The sequence below is a fragment of the Lygodium microphyllum genome, chromosome 5, assembly GCF_053477565.2.
Source record: "Lygodium microphyllum isolate KBCC chromosome 5, Lygodium_microphyllum_v1.1.10, whole genome shotgun sequence".
In the NCBI taxonomy this organism is placed as follows: Eukaryota; Viridiplantae; Streptophyta; class Polypodiopsida; order Schizaeales; family Lygodiaceae; genus Lygodium; species Lygodium microphyllum.
Window position 1 is genome coordinate 159,445,879 of NC_141139.1, and position 24,481 is coordinate 159,470,359.

Below are 24,481 nucleotides of genomic sequence, written 5' to 3' on the forward strand. Positions count from 1 at the left end.
GACTAGACATGAAACCTAACACATCTCTTGCAACACAGTTGAATTACATAGAAAGTCTCTTAACCTAGCTTGCAGGCATCAACATTAAAATGGATGAAGATGTATGCATTGGTGTGTTATTAAAAACTTGCCTCCATACTATGATACTGTCTCCACTACTTTAATCAACATGCCAAATCCTAAACTTGTTGACCTTCAGGCTTCTCTATTAGAAGAAGAAAATAATATAAGAAATAAAGAAGAGCCAAGTACTTCTAAGGATGAACAAGTATTGTATGCTAGTAAAACAAGTATAAAGGAAAAAAGGACCAACTAGTTTGTGACTTCTACAAAAGGACCAGACATGTTGAAAAGTTTTGCATGCCAGGAGAGATCTTAGAAGGCCTACCTTGAAAATGTGAAGGAAAAAGAAGATCATGAAGGTGAAGCAAAAGAAGAAGAAGAAGACCATCAGGAGCGTAAGGATAAGCCTCACCAATCCTTCTATTCACACTACTCTGATAGCATTTTTTGAAGCCTTGTATAACCTTGCCCTAATGTTCCTTTCATAAGCTTTCTAAAACTCCTCATGTAACTTTTGGCACTACAACCTCTATACACTTTGTGAAGCCCCTTGTTTTACAGCCTCTGGATGTCCACCATGTTTTTGGTGCCCACACTTAGCATTACTTACAACAGCCTCTGGTTAATCACCATGTTTATGGTGTGCCCACATCTTGCAGTGGTTATTCACTAAAGCCTCTACACACCTTGTGCCCTCTTGGTTGTGATTGAGGAGAGGTGTTGAGAATTTGGCAATCACACCCATTTGTATGCTTCTTTGTATGTGGAGTAATGGGCAAGGGAAATGCAAGCAGTCTAGGAAGAGGTGCATGAATCCCATAAGCATAGTGAGGAAGAGTGCAATTATCCCGCAACTATAAAGCATTGTACTTTCCTATCATTTCAAATAAATGTCACACTACTATTGTCCTTTCAGTCAAGTGTCATTGTCCACATACACAAGATTATGTTTATGAGTCCAAGCTTCAATCTTGGAACCTAATTCACTTATGTAACAATCAGTCTCTCTAAGTCTATGTCTCCATGAGTCTTATCTTTGTGTTTCATCCTCCATAGTTGTGCTCTAGATCCATGCTTCTCAATAGTTGCGTGATTCTAAGAGGAGGTTCACGTGGAAAAATAAAAGGTTGTGAAATGCAACCATTAGTTGCACATGTGTCAAGTTTCTTTTCCATGTGTGTTCTCGGTTAATTAATTTTAATTTGCATATATTTTTGGGCATGGTCTTCATGGTCTCCCCTTCCTCTTTTGGAAGAGGAAAGCTAGACTTTGTATAAGGTGGGTACTTCAATGTCTTCTTTCCATGAGGTGAAGTGTATGGGTATCTCATTATTTGTTCCATTCTTCCATTGTTGCATCCATTTCCTCCCTCATTGTTGCATTACTTCATCAAATAGAGGTCATAATTTCTCTTACACTTTCTAAGTCATGATCCTAGATTTTACACATATCAAATTTCTTCCACAAATTTGTATACATTAATTTTATTTATGTTACTTTAGGTGGTAGGGTACTTGCTTTTACCCCCCCCCCCCCCCCCCCAATGCAACTTCTAAATAGTGGTCATGCCTTATGCATTTTGGATGACCCTACCATTGCTAAATTTCTTAGCTACACACACATGCACAAAGTATTATATATGCTTAATGCCCCAACCTTGTAAGGTGCCACTAGTGATCCACAATGCTCAAAGCTATAAGGCCCCCATTATGAGAAGAAACCATGTATGATCCCGTGCCTATCCTGACAATAAATGAAATATTCCATGGTAAACCAACATTCATACTATGGTAGGTTAGTCTAGCCGATTTGACCATCCTCAAGGGCTATAAAAGGGAGACACTTCCAAAGCCATTAGTATTGAGACAATCAAAGTTCTTTCACCTAGCCTTAAGATATTCACCTATCATTCATTTAGGTTGCCATCTAAGCTTCACAATGGAAACACAAAGGTGAATAGAGCCATCTTTGTATTACTTTGTTTGGAATTAAGGAAAATTATATTCTTCTCTTGTTAATTATGTACTTTGTATTTCTTGTTCAAATTTTGTATGCTATCATATAATTTTTACATGGTATTAGAGCCCAACAAGCTTTAATGATTGAACAATATGTGAGAGACAATAAATTCAACATCAAAGAGGCATAATCTTGGCATCCAAAAGTGGTTCTAGCATATCAAGAAGTGGTTATGGAGCATCAAATAGTGGTGTTGTTGTATAGTCAATTCAAACACTAAGGATTCATCCACCAATATTCAATGAAGGTAAGTTATATGACAAAAACTACAATTTGTTGAAATTTAACATTATTATTATAATTGATTCTTATGAGCTCTTGGAGATGCCACTCAGGACTGACCTAAAACCACAACCTACCCCCATCCCATCAAAATTGAGTATACTAATTCCTCCAAATATTAATATTCTATAGGCTTGGAAACAAAGAGATATGTATGCACCATGTGCCTTGGTACAAATTGTTTTGGCAATGTTTTGATGAGGTTTTGACCTTAATTTAGTATAGAACCATGGCATCAGAGGCATGGTAGTTGCTTCTTGCATGGAGGAACATAGTTCCTTGATGGTTGCTATAACTAACTCCAACTCTAATTTAGTTGTATTGGTTCTCTCCTTTCCTTCACCTTTCAAGCATTCTTTTCATCTATCTTCTTGATACAACAATCTACAATCGCATGTTCTTTATTCTTACAATAGAATAACTCTTCTTAAAACTTTTTCTTGTCACCCTTCTTTTTTTTATCAATATCACTTTTGGTGGATGAACCAAAATTTTATCCAAAAATTTTATGGTATTTGTTTTGCTCATGGATGGGACTTTTGGTGGTACGACATCATTTGCCAAGAGCAAAGGTAGATCTAAAACCCATAGAACTTGAGTTTAGTGCTTACCATTGCCTTAGAGGTTCATACACGTGAAGATCAAGAGTGATACATTTGGTGTGTTAGTAATAGTAGCAACACTCCCATTTGAAATATCTATATAAGGTCTTCCAAAGCTAAAGAATGATATGATTACTTTTTGAAAGTTTGTTAGGAAAAAAGCTCTCAAAGTAGCTTATGAAATACCTTCTAGAGTTCAGGATTAAGCCTTTTGAGGTGTGCATCCTTGTGAGGCATTGTAAATATTGATCTTTTAATATGTTTTACATTATAAAAAGCCTTAGACTTCCAATCTTTTAATATGTGTTGCATTATGTAACTTCCAAATTAATTCAATTAGAACCAACATCATTGTAAAATTGTACTCACATTTACATGTAGACTCATATAACACACAAACATCAAGTAGCATTCACAAAAAATATGTTTACTTTTTTTTACATGTATACTTATATAACACACAAGAAACAAGTAACATTCATGAAAAAACATATCTGGTTAGAAGATATGAAACCTTAAGCTCAAAATATTGGAGGGTTTTTTGCATCAAATTACATGTAGTTGCCATTTTTGTAATTAAATTTTTTTAGAGTTCAAGATTTTAAACCTTCTTCTTGAAAGGTAGAGCCCGAGTGGAAGCACAAAGCTATGGCAGATGGAGCAAGAGAGCAAGACACAGACATACCATTTGTGGGAACTCCAACAGTCACAATGTGTGACTAGCCTTCCCTTATTCAAATGTCACTTAAAAAATAATGAATAAAGTTACAATGATAGACACCCGCGCGCCACCTATAGTATATAGGTGTGTGGATTCTGTCAATGTAATGAATACATGGGCAATTAGGCATGGATATCTTTACACCCAATAACCTCCCACTTAAAGGCGAATGTGCCCCTAGTGAGGAGAGAACAAGAAAAAGGTGACAAAGTACAAATGTACATAAAGTACAACGTAGGATAAGGAATAGATGCCATCTAATCCTACACCCATCATCTTCCTAAGGAAGGCAAAATGTTCCACTGAGAGACTTTTAGTGGGCAAATCTGTAGGATTTTCTTATCAATCCAAGCTCAGCAGACGTCCTCTACCACCTCCTTGATGGAATGATAGCACACCTCAATGTGATTTGTCTTCGCATGGAAGATTGGATTATTGGCCAATTGAATGATACTCATAGAATCTGAATGCAGTGTAGAGACCACATCAGTAATACCAAGGTTTGTGACTAAATGGCCTAACCATAGAGCTTCCTTGCAAGCCTCAGTGGGGCTGCAACATACTCTGCTCTATAGTAGTTATGGCCTACATTTTTGCACTCTGGACATCTAAGAAACAACACCTCCAACAGAGGTAAAGACCTAGCCAAGGGTGGACTTTCTAATGTCTACATGTTCTACATAATTAGAGTCAGTGTACCCTTCAGCTCTTGTATCCTAGCCACCATAATATATGCACATATTTGTAGTGCCCTTAAGGTACCTCATGATACCCTTCACGACATCCCAATTCCATCTTCCAAGTGTAGCTATATAGCGTGCCACAACTCCCACTGGAAATACTTTGTCAGGGCAAGTGGCTATCATGGCATACATCAAACTACCCACTATGGATACATAAGGGATCTCAACCATCTCAGCCTTCTACTCATTAGACTGTGGACAGTCAGCCTAACTAACCTTTATATAAGAAGGTAAAGAATATCCAATAAACTTAACATCTTGCAATGAACATTCTGGATGTACTCTTTTTACGACAAGTAAAGGAGCCCCTTGGAGTGATTACGCATAATGTGCATCCCAAGAATATGCTAGGCATGTCACATGTCCTTCATCTCAAAGCTCTTCTTGAGCCGACCTTTCAAGGCGTCTAGCTCAGTCTCCATGTAAGAAAGTTGTCTTGACATCCATTTGATAGAGGTCCAAATAGAGTTGTGCAACCAAAGCCAAAACCAAGTGTAGAGTAGTCCTCTTGTGACGATAGGAGAGAAGAATTCATCAAAGCCAATACCATCATGCTCCTACTTAAAACCCTTAGCAACCAATTTGGTCGCATAAGCTAGCTTGGGGTATCTAGGGGTACTCTTCAACTTGTATACCCATTTGCTATGGCAAAGCACGTTTTCCACTAGGCAAAGGAACCAAATCCCACATATGATTTTCTGTAGTGAGGTATACTCTAACTGCACGGCTCTCTCTCAACAGTGACTATCACCTCTACATATGGCTTCATCATAGGTAAGAGGCTTATTACTAGCATCTATCACCATAATATAATCCATCGAGGGTGCAAACCGATCATGCTAACATCTATCTCTAGTAGATAATCACAAAATAGGTTATGGGGCCTGTATATCTTGTCTAACATTATGGTCATGAACCATTGGAGCATTAGCTACTACTACAGGCTATCTAGCTAGTAGTAAAGTGACATGCGGCTCCTCTTGAAATATCACCCTATGTACCTCAATTACTTACTCAGGCTACTTATGCATTTTCTCCTCAAGAAAAACCATATCATGGTTGTAGATGACCCTTTGAGCTTGTGGATCCCATAGGTGATAGCCCATCTCACCTACATTCCCACAACCAAGAAAGATACATTTCACAAACTTAGGATCCAACTTATTGTGCTTGTCCTTGGGAATATGGTAGAAAGCATCACAACTAAAGACATGCAAATGAGCATATAATGGAGGTTTTCTAGACTGTACCTCCTCTACAACCTAATAGTCAAGCGCAATGCATGGAGATCAATTAATCAAATGTATGGAAGTAGTAACTACCTCAGTCCAAAAGTGTTACGGTAAGTGTGCTTAGCTAAGCATACTACGAAATTTCTCTTGAATTGTCTATTCATGTGCTTGATCGCCATACCATTCTGGGGTGGGATGTATGGGGCGGGCTTAATATCTCTCATCACAAAACTTCTCAAAGGCTTTAGATACATAATTATCCCTATTATTAGAACATAGGCATTTCAGCCTATCTCTAGAGTGGTTCTCAACAAAAGAAAGCCAATGCTGAAATGTAGGCAAGACTTCCGATTTGTACTTTATGGGGTATACCCAGACCTTATATGAGTAACCAATGAAAGTAACAAAATAGTTCGCACCACCTAAAGACTTCCAAGGCATAGATCCACAAACATTAAAATGAACAAGAGCCAGAGGCTCATCCATGCATGTAGTGCTAGACTTCATATGGGAATTAGGAGTCTACTTGCCATAAAGACAATGATCACAAGAATCAAAACACTTATAACCAAGGGATGGAAGATATTGCAAACGATTAAGAATTTTCATTTCCTTTAATGACATGTATTCAAGATGATGATGCCATAACGATACATGTGATACTACAGCCACTTCCAAAACATGGCCGAATGCCAATACAAGTAAGGGGTAAAGGGGGCCATACTTAGCACCTCGCACCATAATAAGATTTTCATAGATAAGCTTCCATGAGGAATCACCAAAAGAGAGAGTATAACCTGCATCATCCAACTGTCCAGTTGAAAGTAGACTTTTAGTCAAAGCCAAAACATGGCTTACATCATGCAAATATACTGCCTGAAGGAAACTTCAGCTAGACATCTCCAATATCAACAATATCCAATGCCAAGTCATTACCAAATTTGACAAATCTTGTCATGCTGTGATGGAAGTGGAACCACTCTCAATGAGGGGTGACATGAAATGAAGCCCGTGAATCATGTAGCCAATGCTGAGCATAGGTAGGCAAGGCATTTGTCAATTGAAAAACATCAAGAGAAGAAGCTGTGAGTATGCAATAACATCAAAAATAGTTTGCATGATATTAATCTCTTCAATCTTAACATTGGACTAATGCTACAATCATCATTCTTTTACTTTATTCTTTCTCTTTTCTTTGTGCTTGTCATCATGCATTTTATGGCATTGTGACGGAATTATATGACCCTGCTTCCCACACTAGTGAGAGAAGTCAATTGGACTTATAGCCATTGGACTTACTGTGAGACTACAATTGTGACTAAAAATAAGACTTATGAGAGTCTCTCTCATGGCAATCATTACCACTTCTACAATTATTGCCTTTGACTATCAAAGCATGAGAGGTGCGAGAAGCATCTACATTCTTTCTATTAACCTCTTCACTCAAGAGTGCACCCTCTACATCATATAGTTTCAGCCCATCAACAACGGCATATTTGCACACATAACGGTATGGAATGTGTCCCATGACTCAGACAATATAACCAGCAAGAACAAGGGTATAGGGTTTTCCTTAAATTCAATCCCTTGCAAAGACAAGTGGTTGAAAATAGAATGAAACTCATTTAAGTGGGTGGACATGGAGGTCTCATCCTTGGCCCATGAGTTGCTTCAACCAATACATTTGAGAGGCAGTGCTCTACTTATTATAGACATTATGAAATTTATCCCATAAATGCCAAGTGATTTGCCCATTAGAGACAACATTATAATAGACCTGCTTAGAGACTAACAAAATGATTATAGATAAGTCATCCAATTTAGTCTAATCCTCTACATCAAAGCATTCATACTTTATACCCTCATGTCTCAATGGCTTGATGTGCAAATTTTGTACTAGAACCTATCAAATTTGTACCTTCCAATAGCTATAATTTGTGCCATCCAACTTCTCAATATTAAAGATAGCATTGTCATTCGATCCACTAGCCATAATGCAAGAGATGAAAGCACAGTCCAAGACAAACCTGATGCTATAAATGATAGCAAAATAGTCCCAAAATCACAGTCAAATCAAGGGCCGAGCAAGAGAAACTGTCAAAATAGTGAGTAATTGTCAAATCCAAGTGATTGTCGTTAAATAGAATGCATAAAACTAAAATGATAGGCTGCTATAATAAACTGCATTAGTATGCCAACAACCAACTATGAGCAAACAAGAAAGAAAGAATAGGAACAATTGGCATTGAAAGTTGTCACAACTGTAGTGTGTTAGTAACTAGACATGTGATAGGCATAGATATCATGCACATAGGAGATCTTAGGGTAAAGAGAAGAGAATTGCCAAATGCATAACCCACTGAGCAAAGCTCAAGACGTAACCTAGAAGCATATAAATATCATTGACAACACATATATGCACAAGTACTAAGTCCAAACTAAGTGATCATATCAGCCCATTGTAGGGCAATTGTATCCAATACATATCAAGAGAGCATGTACATGAAGTAAGTGTCCCATGGTCTCAGTGAAATTAAGCTCAAGCTCTCAACTGAATAAATTCAAAGCTCTATGGAACATCTAAAGTAGCGTAGATAACTCCCACTAGAACAAAAGCGAATGATAAACGAGCAATGCAAGATCAAAACATCAAGTACATGACATTTGAGTATCCAAGATACATGAAGCATAAGCCAGAAGCATAAAACCCAATAGATTCTTTAAGCTCGTAATAATTACATAAGCCAATGAAGTAACCAATACATGTAATTATATCCAAGATTAATGTAGTAGAAATCAAATCTCATCTCAAAAAGCATGCCATAGCATATCAGGAAGTATATATAATAATCGAAGTAGTGGTACATCCACTGAGTATCCCATTAAGCATCAATGAGCATTGGGCATAAGCTTTTCACTAATAAATCCTTATTGTCTTGTTATTACAACACTGAAATGCCAATGAAATTTGAGCTGTTTTGAGCTCAAATTAGTCCCAAAAGCGTAACCATACCATCCAAATACCAAAATAGCATCCTTGAAGCATCAAGCATGCATTATGAATTTTGTTGTTTGCTATTCAAACCAAAATAGTTTTATTTTATGTGAAACAAAGAATAGAAAAGTACATAGAATCAACTCTATGAGCGTTCAAACTTGTAGCTCTTAGTGCACTCTTTATTTTTAGCTATAGAACGCCTAAATTCGATACAGTATGCAAAAGTTATGACCAAAATACGACAATGCTATCAAGTTGCTGTAGCTGTCTACGACTTCTATAGCATGCTCTATATCCACTCACAATGGATAAAATGATTGCTACTTAGCTCAATAAGCACTAATCAAGGGTCAGCTAAGCCTTGGGAAGCTCCTCAACAAGTGTGGAGCAAGTTGGAAGAAGGAAAGACTCAATGCATACCTCAAGAGAAAGAAACAATGGCTGCCATGAAACCTTAAGTTGAAGCTTTGAATTTGGGCTAAAGCAAAGGATAAAGAAGCTCCTTGAATGGCTAGCTCTGATACCAGTTGAAAGGTAGAGCTCAAGTGGAAGCATATAAGCGAAAGTAAGAGCTATGGTGGATGGAGCAAGAGAGTAAGAGAAAGATACACTGTATGTAGGAACTCCAACAGTCACAATGTGTGACCTGTCTTTCCTTATTCAAATGTCTCAAATGCTAGAAAAAAGGTTTGATAAATTTGACACAAATCCATGAGACCTTACATAAATACAACATCTATACCTAAGACACAAATGGACGTTGACTTCAATATTTAAAAATATTAATAAATCTCAAGATAATTTAAAGTATATTGATACATGGAATGTGATCATTTTGCTTGCTTGTGACAGTTTTTCAACCTTTACTTGCATGTTGACTTTCTTCTTCTTCTCAACTTTAGGAAAAGATTTCAATACCCTTACACTAGGCGCTCCGCGCCTAGACTCGCCCGGCGCTTTGCGCCGGGGCGGGCGCAATTTTTGCAGGCGGGGGCGGGTGCTGGACGCGTGGCACCTGCCCCCGCGTTCTCTTTTTCTTCTTGTGGGGGAGGTGGGGGGTTGCCACGTGGCACCCGTCCCCCACCTCTCCTTAACTAATAGTATAGATGTGCCTTAGTTTGCTTTTGTGACTTTGAAAGAGTTTGCTTTACAAATGGCTTCACATGATCTAGTTAGTTTTCAAATTCATCTTCAATATGTTGCAATTGGGAACATGGATTTGATTCCATGCTCATTTTAGAGGCCTTTAACTACTACAAGGAAGCTACCGTTTGAAGCCCCAATTGTTGTGTATATAAGAGAATATCTATATCTACACCTGCTTAAGGAAAAACATTTCATGATCAAGAGTTTAACAATGTTCAAAAGCATGTTTTGAAAGTGACCTACTAATCACAAATATCCTTGACTTTGTTAAGCACATGCTCCAATTGATTTTTTACCCTATCAACATCATCTATGGCTTGCATAGTCTTTTGTGAGAGCCCTTGCAAAATAGACACATATTGTATTCTTAAGTGTTTTGTATGCATGTTACAATTCACTTTTGAAGCATATGTAAAAGTACTTTAGAAAAAGTAAAAAACAATTCAACCTATTGCCATGGTCTCATTAGTGTTGTCGAAGTAGTTCCTTGTGTTGGTGCTTTGTCTCTCGAGATGTTTAAGATCTGATGGCTTGTAAAATCATTTTAGGCTTAAGGATATAATGCATGTTACAAAGCAACTTAACATAAATTTAAGGAATGCTTACGTGACACATCTTTGCAAACATCATTGTATAAGCTCATAGATTTAGCAACCACCATGGATGTGTGTAGACCATTCACAATTATAGCCTTTAATTGATGCTTGCATATATTCCCTTTTGTGGCCCAATTACATGAGCAACAAATCCATCCACAATGTGCATTTTGAATAGTATACTAATACTCATTTTGTCTTTGGCTTTGAACTTTTGCAATCTTCTTTTCCTTGTCTAAAAATTGAATACGATCATCTGGAATTGCTTTTGCACACTCCAAGGAACTTAATAATACAACCTCAAGAACATTAAGGTTTTTCTTGAAACGTGCATTCTTTAACATAAAATAATGAGTGGCAAGGATCAAGAAATTTTTGGATCAACTAGTCTAGCCAACGACCATGGATTGTCTTCGTTCCAATCAAGAACTAGGACTTTAGAATGGCGTAATCTATACTATTAGTTAAGGGGAGGTTGGGGGCGGGTGCCATGTGTCCAGCACCCACCCTCGCCGCGAAAATCGCGCCCGCTCGGCGCTAAGCGCCGGGACGAGTCTAGGCGCAGAACGCCTAGTATGATTCTATGCTCTGACTTGTCTCTTGATTCACATGAGGTAATATCGTGATTGCAGGTACCCACATGTGTAAATAATTTTCTAACATTAGCGTAGATTCCAATCTTAATTTCAAGAATGGATCGTCCAACCTTCCCCCCTTGCAACAGTCAATTTAGACTTGCTACGACCCATTTTCTCCCCGTAGTAGATAGACAGGTGCTTGTGATTACATCGAGATCTCCCTTTGAGGCCTTTAGCGTTGCCAGAAATGGACGACGATGGTGCCTGGAAGCTCGTCACCAGCAAGCGCTCCTCTGCTCAGCACCGGAGCCGTCCTTCCCGTGCTAAGTCTGCACCAGCCGCGGACGACAGCCAAGACGAGGAAGATGGAGCCAGCATCTTGCTCAGAATGGAGCGTTCCATGTGTAGATTGCGCGATTCTGAGTTTTTTAAGCGTTTCCTGGAACAGGTAGAGAGTCCTTGCGTTGCGGAGAAGCTTTGCACAGCGGCTTCATTTGGTACATGCACCAGATCGCCGGCTTCGTGCTGCTCAGACTCGGGGGATGCGGCTTCTGAGCATGAAGATAGGTATGCTTCTTATCTTTTTCTATAATGGCAAGCATTTTGGAGACACGATGCAAGAAACTTGAATCAAGGTTTTCTGCACCTTGATCTTGAATGAACTTCAACCTTTAGATTTTCCTGGGACCTTTTCAGGTTCCTTGAAAGTCCAAATTTTGAAAATGGAGATGTTGAGGGCCTCACGTTCTTGCACAGGCCTATTAAAGATATATTTGATCTGCAAGAGAGTGGGAACAAGCCTGTAAAAAGTATATCTGGTGAAGGGGTCCATATGTCTCCATTGCAAGGTACGGAATGGAAATTGCAGATAGTTGTGTATGGGCTTGGTAAAATTGCAGTTTCAGAGGTCTCACGGTTCCAGTTTGCATTGATCCTTTTGTTGAGACAAAAATTTGCTTGGGTTGGAGACATTGAAGTCTATGATCCAGTATTGTCACAGTCTGAACGCGAGGCAATCCAGGCACTGGGCTGCTCTTCTGTTGTTGTTAACGAGGAGGGTAGACGCATCATTGATAGGCCTACTTTGTTCTACATGCCTCATTGTGAGGAACAACTGTATGATAATGTTCTATGTGCCAACTGGACACTCCAAAAATTGAGTTCACTGGTAATACTGGGAAATAGCTTCAACAATTATCAGGAGCAGTGGTCGTCCTTCCCTGCACACAAACGACAATCCAAAACACCACCTGCATTTTTGTTGGAATTTCAACAAAGGGCACATGAGATTCCGCTAGATGCAGCTTCCACCTTAGGACTTTCAGCATTCAATGACATGAGTTGGCATTTTTTGCAGAAGGTGTCAGATAGGTAAGGCCGCTTCTGATTTATAATTTATTTTATGCAAAGGAACCTGAATATCTTTAGGGGTAAAGTTTTCAGAGGCTTGCTTTGTAGCCCTGTAGCTGGTGGAACACTTGTACACAAATTATTTTTCTTAAAGGTTTTATAGGTGGAGTCTCTCAAAGTCTTGCATTATAGCCTTGTTCTAGCAAAACACTTGTGACTGAATTATTGTTGCAGTTTCTGGTTGGAGATTTGCATTTAGATATCACTCTCTGGTGGCTTTTATATCTAAAACCTTGCTTGTAGTTAAGTGCTGCAAGTATAAACTCCTTAGTGCAATGCTATACTAAGTCTAGAAATTTTCACTCAACACACAAGCTTGCAGTCCAGGCACTCGCATAAAGAGTGCGAGGATGCAGATTTCATAATTCCAGTACTTAAATTGCAGTATGGAAAAATCCTGTACCACAAGGGAAAAATGGTGTGTATGTCTGAGTGTTTTGGGGATCCTGTGTGGCTATTGGTCTACATTCTGACTGCGAACTGACTGGTTGCTAGTCCAGCTTGCTGGTTGGCTGCCTTGCCTGCCTGCTTGCACCATGAACTTGCTCATTGCTTCTTGATTGAAATTTCTGTGATAGGCTTGCAATCTGCTGCGGCCAATATTGTGATGGCCTGTTTGGCCTATTCATAGTTGTAACTGAAGGTTGACTTATAATTTAAAATTTGTCAAACCTCAGGCCACCATGTTGATTCTTCATGTGCATCAGCTCTCCACTTAAGTACATGTTACACTTCTACATAGTGCTTGTCGCTGATTTTTCTCGTCTATTGCAAATTTCAGACCTTGTGGGTGTCTTCTAGGATATCAAAGATGTCTTATAACCAGTTTCAAGGCTTTGATGATATAGATGAGGAACATTCTTACCATTCCTCCAAATGGTGGCAAGATTATTGTGAACAGTGTATGGAGATTCCACGTGACAATGCTTGTGAAGAAAGATGAAGGTCACCTAGCCCGTTTGTATGGGATCCCTCTCCTTCCTGTTCTCTCCATGTTTCATAGAAGGCCTATTCTACTGGCCTCAAAATGCCACCTATGGCACCCTCTATATAGGTGCTCATACTCTCTTCTTTGCCCAAAGAAAACCTGTTGGATGGTTCAAACTATTCTCTTTGGTCGTGTAAGGTGGAGTGTATCCTTGATACCTTCAATCTTTGGGAGTTTGTCTCCCACCCTATTCCTTGTCCAGTGGAGGATCCCATAGTGGGATCATCGATGGATCGTGCCGCCCTATGGGATTGGGTCAACTCTAGAGCTTGATCTTTCCTCTTTATGAGCTTATAGGATTTTGTCCCAGTGTATGTGTGCAAGTTGGGGAAAGGAGCGGAGGTGTGGACAAAGCTTGCTTCTTTGTACTATCAGAAGACATTTTCCCATTGGATTACTCTCAAGAAGAAATTGTGGATGCTCACTGTTTATGATTCTCCTTAATTCAGTGTTCCTTTATATTGTTGAGTTGGAGGAGTCTTTTTCAGTAGTTGCCTCATCTTCTAAGAGGCCTTGGCTAGTTGATAGTGGAGTGTTTAGTCATATGACTCCATGAGGTGGTTTGTTGCAGAATCTAGCTCTTGTGAGGATGCTGTTACTGTTGGTGACATTGTATTGGTGCCTATTAGTGGTGTTGGCACTTTGTCTTTATTTCGTGACCATGCGTCATGCTGCCTTTCACAGGCCCTTTATGTTCCGAACTTGGGCTTTTCACTCCTCTCAGTTTATAGCCTTACTAGGCTTGGTACTTGGGTTGTCTTCATTGAGCAGGCCATCTGTATTGGGGATTCTTCTACTGGAGATGTTATTGCAATAGGTTGGCAGAAGAGTGGGCTTTACAGGCTCCATTTCTCTTCTCTTATGTAGGGTCCTTTACAATTGCTGTCTTTTGCTAAACCCGTTCCCGCTTGTGCACAATCCTTTCCATAGGTTCCTTCTCATCCCCCACCCTCTCCTCTAGTGGTTTTCTCATACCCCCCATCCCTTTTAAAGGGGGACAATCTTGGTGATGATGTTGCGGATTCCTCAGCCACTAATGGTTCACAGGGGGGTTTTCTAGGATTGTGAGAAGCAGCTTCATTGGCAGTCTACATCGATGGACTTCATCGACATTGGCATTCCTTTTGCCACCCTAGGATCTATTTTTTCTTTGGCCTTCTGCCACCTCCAGGATCTAAGAGGGGGTGTCAGCAGTCATGATTGGTATGGCTTGTCATCTCATGCTTGTGAGCCTTAGTTTGAGTCAGATGAGGACTTTAGGAACTCTAACACGCTTGTCACTTGTTTTGATGGAGGAGGTACCTTATTCTAGAGCAGCCATTTCATTGCTTTTCTATGCATTTTCTCCTCCAGTCGAGTTTGTGTGCATTTCTTGGTCAGTTTGTTGGTTGGCCCATTTTTTGGGTCCAAGGTACAAGTCGGTCAGTTTTGATGGGAGTTGGCTATATATACCAGCCACTTCTCACTTGGCAGATCTTATTCTTCCATTGTAGGTTTGTAGGTGCACACTCCGACTTCTGTCTTCTCCTTCGTCTCTAGTGCTATCATCGTCATCAGCCTGATTTGGTGCCCTCATTGACGTTGTGGGCTGCGTGCAGGGACTGATCAGTCCTCTTTGTGTATTCAGCATTTTTTCCTTGTTTAGTGCAGATTTATTTTCTTCTTTCCTTGTAGAGTTGCTCTTTGTGTGTGTGTGTGTTTTCCTGTTCCTTCTTCCGTTGCGCACTCACAGAAAATGAGTTTGAAGGCGTGTGTGTGTGTGTGTGTTACCCTGAATGTAGGATACATATGGGGGATGGCTCACCCTAGCAAATGATCCCTGAAGTACATAGAGGTTCAATATCATTATGTTTGAGAGTGCATCGTTGGAGTTTGAAGTGGAGGTGGTTTGTTGTCTAGTTGCGGATAATGCAGCAGCATACCTCTTCACAAAGCCTTTTCCACAGTCTTCAATGCTTCATTACATGCATGTACTAGGCTTTCCTCCTAGGATCTAATGGAGGGGTGTTAGCATTTTGTATATCATGCTTTCATCTCTTGGTTGTGAGTTGAAGTCTAACGGAAATGGAGGAGCTTAGACTTTGTTCTCATGTGGATTTGTCGTGCCAAGCATTGGCATGCATTTCCAGCCAGTTTGTGGTCATCTCCAGCCCATTTTGGTGGCGCATGTCCAGCCTGCCATGTTGCAGCCAGGTGGATGTCATTTTGGCCAGTAATGGCTGGAGGCTAGACAGAGGCTACAAGTGGGCCACATTTATGACAGCAAGTCAGCCAGATTTAGAGGCCTTGCCTATTTATAGGCTGCCGTTGTTGGCTGTTATCATTGTTAGTTCAGGTGCTTCTATACTCTCTCTCTCTCTCTCTCTCCAAACTTGGGGCTAACGCCATAGGAATGAACTCCTTCCATGTGAAAGTCTTATATGCATGTGAGGTAAGCAAACTAGCATAAAACACATTGTCCCTGGGGGAGGGAAGATGGGTCAATAGCATGATTACTAAATCTTGTGAATCTATTGATTGTGTGCAGACTGCTAACTCACTGTGATTTTACTTTTGGCAAGGAATTGGCATGACGTGCCTCAACCCGATCTGTGAGTCTATGGGAGAATGTGGGACTCTCATCGAGATCATGCAATGCAGTCCACATCTGTCTAGCAATCCTTATCACCTTCACATGAAGCAACACAGTGTTATTAAGCTCTAGAAAGAAGAGAGCGTTTTGGTATATACCAGATCCCAGAAGTCAGCTGCATGCATAGAAACAGGGGGACGAATATGCTTGGTGAAGAAATCAAAATGGACTGGGCCTTCTGCTTCTAGAGGGAATAGTTGGCCATCCAGCTTATGAGCCCTTGGAAGGTTGGGAAAATGGGAATCTGCACTGCTGGTGTGAGAAGAGAGAAACAAGTTCACACCCCAGGCTGGGAAGAAGAGGTAGAAGCTGTATCATCAAAGAGAGCAGGCATAACTGAGGAATTAAAAGAGAATACCTTTAATATGCTGTACGAGGAAACATTGGATTACAAAAGATGGGCCCTCCACCAAAACGTAGGTATTCTGGGATGAGAGAGTTGATTGTCCACCCAGAAGCATAAATGTCTGCGGCTGTTAAAGGTGGCTGTGTCAGAGTGCAGCGGTGCGGAAGCGTAGGACTGAGAGAGAGAGAACGCAGAGAGAGAAGAGAGAGAAAGAGAGTGGAAGATGAAGAACTGCTGTATAAAGTGTGCTGAATACAAAGATATGTAGATATATACACGGGCGCAGTGCGCTGGACTGCGTGTCTCCACCTTGACGATGCAACCTGCTGTTCACCTCGAAGTCCGTTGCAGTCTGCACTGTCTCCTGTCTGAAATCAGCGAACAGAGACGGAATCTGCGCGTGCCACCGGTCAGTAATCTTCGAGTAGAGAAGTGTTGGAGACTGCTGGAAAAATCGGCTATTTATAGCCATAAATCTGGGCGAAAATAGGGCGCCAGAAAACAGCCTGTCGGCTGCATTAAATGCAGCCGACTGCCTGCACAGGTCGGACTGCCACGTGGCAGTTCGACTGTGCAGTCCGACTACACTCCTGTCCGACTGCACTGGCTGCCTGGCTGTGATCTCTAACACCCCCTCTCAGAGCCTGGGCAGGGCAGAAGCCTGAGGGATTTGGAATGTCGCCGAAGTAGAGCTTGGGGAAGTGCCTTCGTAAACAAATCCGCAAGATTGTCCTCCGTCTGGTAGTACTCCACAGTGATGGTCTCATCCAGAAGCTTTTCTCTGATGAAGTGATACTGGATCTCTATGTGCTTCGTCTGGGCATGAAAAACAGGGTTCCGTGCCAAGGCAATGCAACTCTCATTGTCACATTGCAGCAAAGTAGGACGAGTTTGGGGGCACCCAAGCTCCTCCAATAATCTCCGAAGCCACACAACCTCACATGTGGTGGAAGACGCGGCCCGATACTCCGCCTCAGTAGACGAAAGGGCTACTGTGGGCTGCTTCTTGCTACTCCATGAGATAGCACCTGCACCTAAGGTAAAATAGTAACCTGTAGTAGACCGCCTGTGGTCCACATCACTGGCCTAATCCGAGTCGCTTCAACCTGCAAGTACAAGATCTGAACCATCTGTTCTTGCGGGATAATGAATCCCTAAATCAGACGTCCCCCTCAAATACCGAAGTATCCTCTGAGCAGCCTGCCAATGCACCGTTTTAGGTTCACTCATGAACCCTGCCAAGAGCCCAACAACAAAACAAAGATCAACCCGAGTGTTGAGAAGCCAAATCAAGGACCCAATCAACTGATGATAGCGGGAAGCATCCGCCATAGAAGAAGCTGAATGGGAAGTGGCCTTCCAGTCGGATCCATAGGAGTAGAAAGGGTCCGACAATCCTCCATCTCAAAAGACACCAAGAGCTCCTGTACATATCTGTGTTGAGAGATGAAGATCCCCCTCTGAGACTGATAAATCTCATGGCCCAAAAAGAAATGGAGTAGACCTAAGTCCGTTATCTCGAACGTCCGATGTAAAGCTGACTTCATCTCTTGGACCTGTTGTGCATGATCACGTGTGACAATCAAATCATCAACATACAACACAAAAAGCACACAACCATCCGCGGAAGTGTGAACATAAAGCTGCAGATCGGCCTTGGAACGCCGATATCCCAACTGAGACTGGAGGAACGAATCAATCTTCTCGTTCCATGCACGCGGAGCCTGCTTGAGGCCATACAAGGCCTTCTTCAACCTGTAGACTTTTCCATCTGAAGATCCAAAGCCAGGAGGTTGCTCAACATAGATCTCCTCCTTCAAATCACCATTGAGGAAGGCCGACTTCACATCCAACTGGTAAACATGCCATCTCGTATGGCCAGCCAAGGCAAGAACAGCTCTTATGGTTGCCATTCGAGCTGTGGGGGCAAAAGTATCATGACAATCAATCCCTGGGCGCTGTGCAAAACCTTTAGCAACAAGGCGAGCCTTGTGCTTATCCAAAGAACCATCGCTAAGGTATTTGGACTTGAAGACCCACTTGACGCTAAGCACCTTATTCGGGGGACGGGGCACGAGTGACCAAGTGCCATTCCTTTCAATAGCCTCCAACTCGGCTTCCATAGCTTTCTTCCATGGTGCGGACTGTAAAGCCTCCTTCACGGAGGTGGGCTCTCGATCCTACATAACACGGGTCATCAAACAATAGTTAGAGCAAACAAGCTCCGTAGAATGTGCCTGGTGCCGCCGTGACCGCCGCGGACCATCTTGCGGTCCCCACTCCTCAGGAACCCCCTCGATCCCTGAATTACGGAGTGTGTTAGGGGCCCAGCGAGGAGGAGGCCGAACCTCCCCTCGTCTCTCTCCATCAGTGGAAGACTCGGGAATATCCACCAGTGGTAACTCCTCAGGGGTGACCGGTGGAACAGTAGACTCTGTGTCAGAAACAGAATCATAATCAAAAGGCACGGGCTCCAATGGAATTGTAGCAAGAGCCCAACTCTCCCTTGGATCTCCAAGAACGGGATGCTTCTCACACGTTGATATAGCCGGAACCTCCACAAACCGCACATTGCGGCTAGTGTACACATCCCGCTTGACGGGATCATACAATCGATAGCCTTGGGACTGGGAGCTGTAGCCAACAAATACCTGTCTTTGGGAAGCTGCTTCAAATTTATCACGGTGAGCCTTGGGAATGTGAACATAGGCATCACACCCAAAGACCCTAAAGTAAGAAACATCTGGCTTGGTCCCAAAGTAAGCCTCAAACGGGGTCATCCCTTCAACGGCCGAAGTAGGGGATCGATTAAGGATGTGGACTGCAGTAGCCATAGCCTCGGCCCACAGAACCTGAGGGGTCTGTCGGTGTTCCATCATGGTGCGCGCCATCTCGATCACACTACGGTTTATCCGTGCAAGAATGCCATTTTCTTGAGGAGTGTTGGTATTGGCAAACTCCTGGTGAATACCTTTATCTGCACAAAATTGAGCAAACTCATTAGAAACAAATTCACCGCCCTTGTCGGATCGCAAGGTCTTCAACTTCCGGCCTGATCGGTTCTCCTCAAAGAGAAGCCAATCCTTGAAGTGTAAGAAAGCTTCTGACTTTAATGCCAAAAAATAGGCCCATGTCATCCTGCTGTAGTCATCTATGATCAGCATGAAGTACGAGCTCCCATGCAAGGACTCATTCCTCATAGGGCCACATAGATCGATAGATACAAGCTCCATCGGTGAAGTAGACCGCCGCGAAGCTGTGTGGGGAATGGCATCCCTATGTTGCTTCCCCCAAATGCAGGAGACACATGGCTGCTGGCTCACCACTATATCCGGCAACCCTCGAACAAGCTGTCCATGTGATGCCCTCCGAAGATAATCATAGTTGAGGTGACCAAACCGAGCATGCCATAACTCTGGCTGTGACTGTGAGGTAAGAAGAAGAGTAGAGAGGGCGGTGGAAGACTTCAATTTATAAATGCTGTTCTCCTCATATCCGGATGATAGAACCTTCCTCGATCCACGATCAAGGACTCGCACCATAGTACTGTCAAACTCCACCAAAAGGCCAAGGGAGCAAATCTTATGAACTGACAGAAGATGGTATCCTAAGCCTGGTACATGCAAAACCTCTGAGGTATGGGTACCACCTCGTCCATCTGGAATAAGCTGCATCTTACCCCAACCTGCAATAGATACTGAAGAACTATCTCCAATGAGAATCGGTCCACGTGAGGGTCGCAATTGGGCAACACCATCTGATGAAGGAGTCATGTGTCGAGAGGCACCACTATCAACGATCCACTCTCGAGCCTGGGGAGCCGTCATCGCAGCATCAAAAGCATTTGGTGAAGAGTCCTCAATGACAGCTAGATGAAGAAATGCAGCTGATGAGGGTGTAGCCACTGCTCCAGAATCCTTTGTGTCCTTGTTGGTGTCCTTCTTGTCTTTGTCAGGCCAATCCTTCTTTCAATGGCGCCTCTGACTTGGAAGCATTCTGTCCCTTTAGTTGTTCCTCTTGGTCCAAGACCATAGGAACCAACTCTTCCCACCGAAGAGTAGACTCTCGCCCCGAAGCAATAAGGGTAGAGTAGAATGTACCGAATCGTGGCGGCAACTGGGACAATAGTGTGATCGCCATGTCTTCGGAGGAAATCGGCTTCTCCGCATTCTGAACCTGCATCTGAAGCTGCCTTAGCTTGTTGATGTTCTCCCGCAGTGAAGAAGACTTGTTTACGGACAAGGTCTGTATCTGTACCTCCAAAGAAACCCGCTTCATAAGGGTCATCCGATTGTACATCTGATCAAGCTCCAGCCATATCTCCTGAGCCACCGTCAAGTGCTCGATGTGAGCGATCACGGCTGTAGTACAAGATAGAAAAAGAAAGGAACGAATCCCGGCATTCAGTTTGTCCCAATGAGATTGAGCCTTGGCCAACTCCGCACGAGCATCGGAAGAGAGTTTGGACTCATCTCTTACCGAGGGCTAGTCGATCTCCTCCTGTACAAGCTCCGCCAAATCATAGGACTCAAGGATGGCCAACATCATGATGCGCCAGATGCGGTAGTTGTCGCCGTCGAGCTCCTAATCTGCGGGAAGAGCCGGTAAGACAGGCACCTTCCGGTCCATAATCGATTGGAACTCCAAGTCAATCTCTGTAGACATCTTCACCTGTAATGCCTTCACAAACGCAAAAGCAGCCCCCTCTGACTCAGCCTGCTAAGGCTCTTCCGCGTCCTGAAACTTCTTCACCCGCCGAAGGCGATGAAAAAAGCAAAACCTGCACTTGTAGGCTGAAAACTCAAACTTCCTCCACGTCAAACAGCAGTAAACAGCAGAAAATCCACCACCTAGACTCTTTTTCTGCGCGCCCACGCTCGCTTCAGCCTTGTTCCAAGGCGCAGGCCTCCTGTCTGCCCTCAAACGCTGAAAACGCAAATTTGTGTCACGATAGAAACTCCTCTTCAGGTTGGTTCTGCGCTCAGTCAGCCCTTTAGCACTGCTTTGATACTATGTCAGAGTGCAGCGGTGCGGAAGAGTAGGACTGAGAGAGAGAGAGAACGTAGAGAGAGAAGAGAGAGAAAGAGACAGTGGAAGATGAAGAACTGCTGTATAAAGTGTGCTGAATACAAAGATATGCAGATATATACACAGGCGCAGTGCGCTAGACTGCGTGTCTCCACCTCGACGATGCAACCTGCTGTTCACCTCGAAGTCCGCTGCAGTCTGCACTGTCTCCTATCTGAAATCTGCGAACAGAGACGGAATTTGCGCGTGCCACCGGTCAGTAATCTGCGAGCAGAGAAGTGTTGGAGACTGCTGGAAAAATCGGCTATTTATAGCCAGAAATCTGGGCGAAAATAGGGCGCCAGAAAACAGCCTGTCGGCTGCAGCCGACTGCCTGCACAGGTCGGACTGCCATGTGGCAGTCCGACTGCACTCCTGTCCGACTGCACTGGCTGCCTGGCTGTGATCTCTAACAGGCTGTCCACCAAAATGCAGTGAGGCCAAGGTCCACTGGGGTTGAAAGCACCTGGATAGCACCACCAGATGTGAGATTGCAGAAACCAAATTGTTGGAGGATGTCCAACAGAAGACTGCTGCAAAACAGCAGGACAATAACCGGAAACAGAAGTGAAGCTGACCTGGTTGCAAAATGCAGTTTTTAGAGAGGGAGGTCAGCTGAGACGATGCTGGGGCAGGGCAAAGCACAGATGTGGCAGTCAACTACAGCAGGAAATGCAGCTGTCTGGTTCGGAGGTTGTTTTCTTGGTTGAGAAGATAAGAAACATGGGCAATTGCTTGACCCTATGGATGGTGGATTGATCATAGATTGAGAGATTGTGGGCCCTGAATCACAAGACAGTTGAAGAAGCCAGTGTTCAGATCTGAAATCTAGATTAGAGTGCAGGTTTGATTCACATGGACCCCACAGGTGGAGCCTATTCTGGACTGGTCTTTTCCTCAAGACCAGATAAAGTTGAGATCCCTTTTGGTCTCACAGTGCTCTTCTTCGTAAATGCCCAACATATTTGAACTGCTTGATATTGGCTTGTCATTTATCATCGGCCCACTCTTCCTACAGACACTGTGGTGTCCCTGTCTTGACTTCATTCACTGTTAAAAAAGCCATCACGTTCTTCTTTCTTAGCAGCACTTTATCGACATGCTTGCTTTGCACCTGGCCCTTCCATGGGAGATTATCATGGTCTCATTGCATTGCTTTATTCTCTACCGCACTGACATATGACGTGCTTACCTGATGGGCGCCTGCCAGGGATGGTGTTTCGCTGCATTGCTCCTTGCATTCTCACGTTTGTAAAATCTATTTTCACCTTTGACTAATAGATGGACATTTTTGGAGAAAAGATAAAAGTTCTTATGTTTATTTTTACTCAGGTAACCGCAGATATGCGTATTTGCTTCATTACTCTAATGTGTCATGTTTTTTGACAGATGATCAGATGGTGGACTGAATATATTGTTGAAAAATCTCCAAGAAATGTGCGTAACAGATGTTGGCCAAAACTGAGCAGCAGAGGTTTATTTCTCACGAGATCACAGGCAGTTTAAGATTATCACAAATCTTCCTGGATGGGGATGCGCCCAAAACAGTTGTTTTCATATCCATCTACTGATTATGTTGTATGGGATGGTCCCCTCCATTTGGAAATTGCCATGGCCTGACATTCTTCAGTCGAGGTTATGTCCTGTAGATTATGAGATGTCTCATCCCTACCAATTTCCAATGATATATGGTTGGTTGCAGAGGACGGGGGAGGAGAGCCCACGTGTCGGTAAATTGTTTAAGCCAATACCTGCAGAATGGATGTTGTATTTGCAATTGTTGCTGGACATCACACTATTATTCCATTACTATCCTATGCTCAGGAAACGGGGATCACAGTTTGCTTCTCAATTCTTATTCCAAGATGTGGAATGACCGGATGCTTTTCCTGCTTTTTCAATTGCCTGGGTTTATCACAAGGTTCGTCTGCGTAATGGCAATCTTCCAGCTTCCATAGCCTTAGTGCCCCATTACCCGAGCAATGTGGCATGTAACTTGATATGCGTGTATGAAGCATGGCCTGCAGTTACGACGTCATGTGGTTTGTTATGGCTGGTGTTGGCATTTTTTGAAATCCTTTAATTTTCTAAAACCTCAAAACCTTTGAATCCTTTCCACTGCCACTTCCTCTTCTGCTTCCTCTGCCTTGGTTTCATTCTAATTTGTAACCTATAAAATAGTCTCGCTTGGCACTCTTCCCTTTCACAAAGTGCACTCTTAACTTCTTAATGGCCAACTCTTAGCAAAATATGTGCAGTCTACCTTCTTAGTGGCCAGCCCTTTCAAAATATTTTGTACTCTTTTTCTCCTTGCACTTTAATTCTATCAAGCTCTAATTCTTCACTATGGATGCCCTCTCTTGCATTCATTCAAATACTCACGAAACATACAATTGTTTTTAGATCCTTCCACACTAGGCACGAGTAAGCCCAATTTCTTGTGTTTGCAACTCATTGATCTCATAACTCTTTTTTGTCTCATTTCGGTTTAAGGTCTATATGTTGGCATAGTTAATCCTTTACATGGGGGAGTACAAATAAAATTATAAGTACAAGTTTTTTAATTTGTCCTCACATTCATCGCATCTCTCAAATTTCTTATGAATAGGCTTGCTTTTCATTGTTATGTTAATGTGAGTTTATTCTCTCTCTCTCTAATTAGTCTATGAAATAGTAACAAAGGGGGTTGAAGAAGTGCCGTGATTGAATTTGCTATTCGTTGAAATGTCCATACAAGCTTATTCTCTCTTCTAACTAGGCCATGTAGCAGTGATGATATAAATCTCTGCTATACAATTGTAGGCATCACAATTTTCAGCTTTGTCCATCACATGTCCTTCCAAGAATATACAATCTAGCTTTAGGTGTTGAGAGACAATAGTTGTGTAAAGATTCATTGGGATAAAATTAGTATGGTGTGTGTGTAACTCTATACTTGTGCTACGATTGCTAAGATTACAAGTATTTTTACTACAATTTATTATTTCCTTTAAACTATTTTTTCCATGACTAGATCATCCAATTGTAAACTTATATATTAACATTTTTCATAATTTGA

At 42.3% G+C, this 24,481-nt stretch overlaps 1 protein-coding gene across 3 annotated transcripts; it reads left to right on the plus strand.

The window, feature by feature from the left end:
• Positions 1-11,089: 11,089 nt before the first annotated feature.
• On the plus strand, positions 11,090-23,818 carry SRR1 (sensitivity to red light reduced protein (SRR1)). 3 transcript variants are annotated; one of them, XM_087678588.1, is made up of 3 exons: positions 11,090-11,547; positions 11,737-12,351; positions 22,813-23,818. In XM_087678588.1, the coding sequence occupies exons 1-3, from the start codon at positions 11,228-11,230 to the stop codon at positions 22,814-22,816; spliced, it is 939 nt and encodes a 312-aa protein (XP_087534714.1). In that variant the 5' UTR covers positions 11,090-11,227; the 3' UTR covers positions 22,817-23,818. The 3 variants fall into 3 exon arrangements, with proteins under 3 accessions (XP_087534714.1, XP_087534713.1, XP_087534715.1); XM_087678587.1 differs by having other exon boundaries at positions 11,091-11,547; positions 11,677-12,351; positions 22,813-23,816; XM_087678589.1 differs by having other exon boundaries at positions 11,093-11,547; positions 11,677-11,828; positions 22,813-23,815.
• Positions 23,819-24,481: the final 663 nt, after the last annotated feature.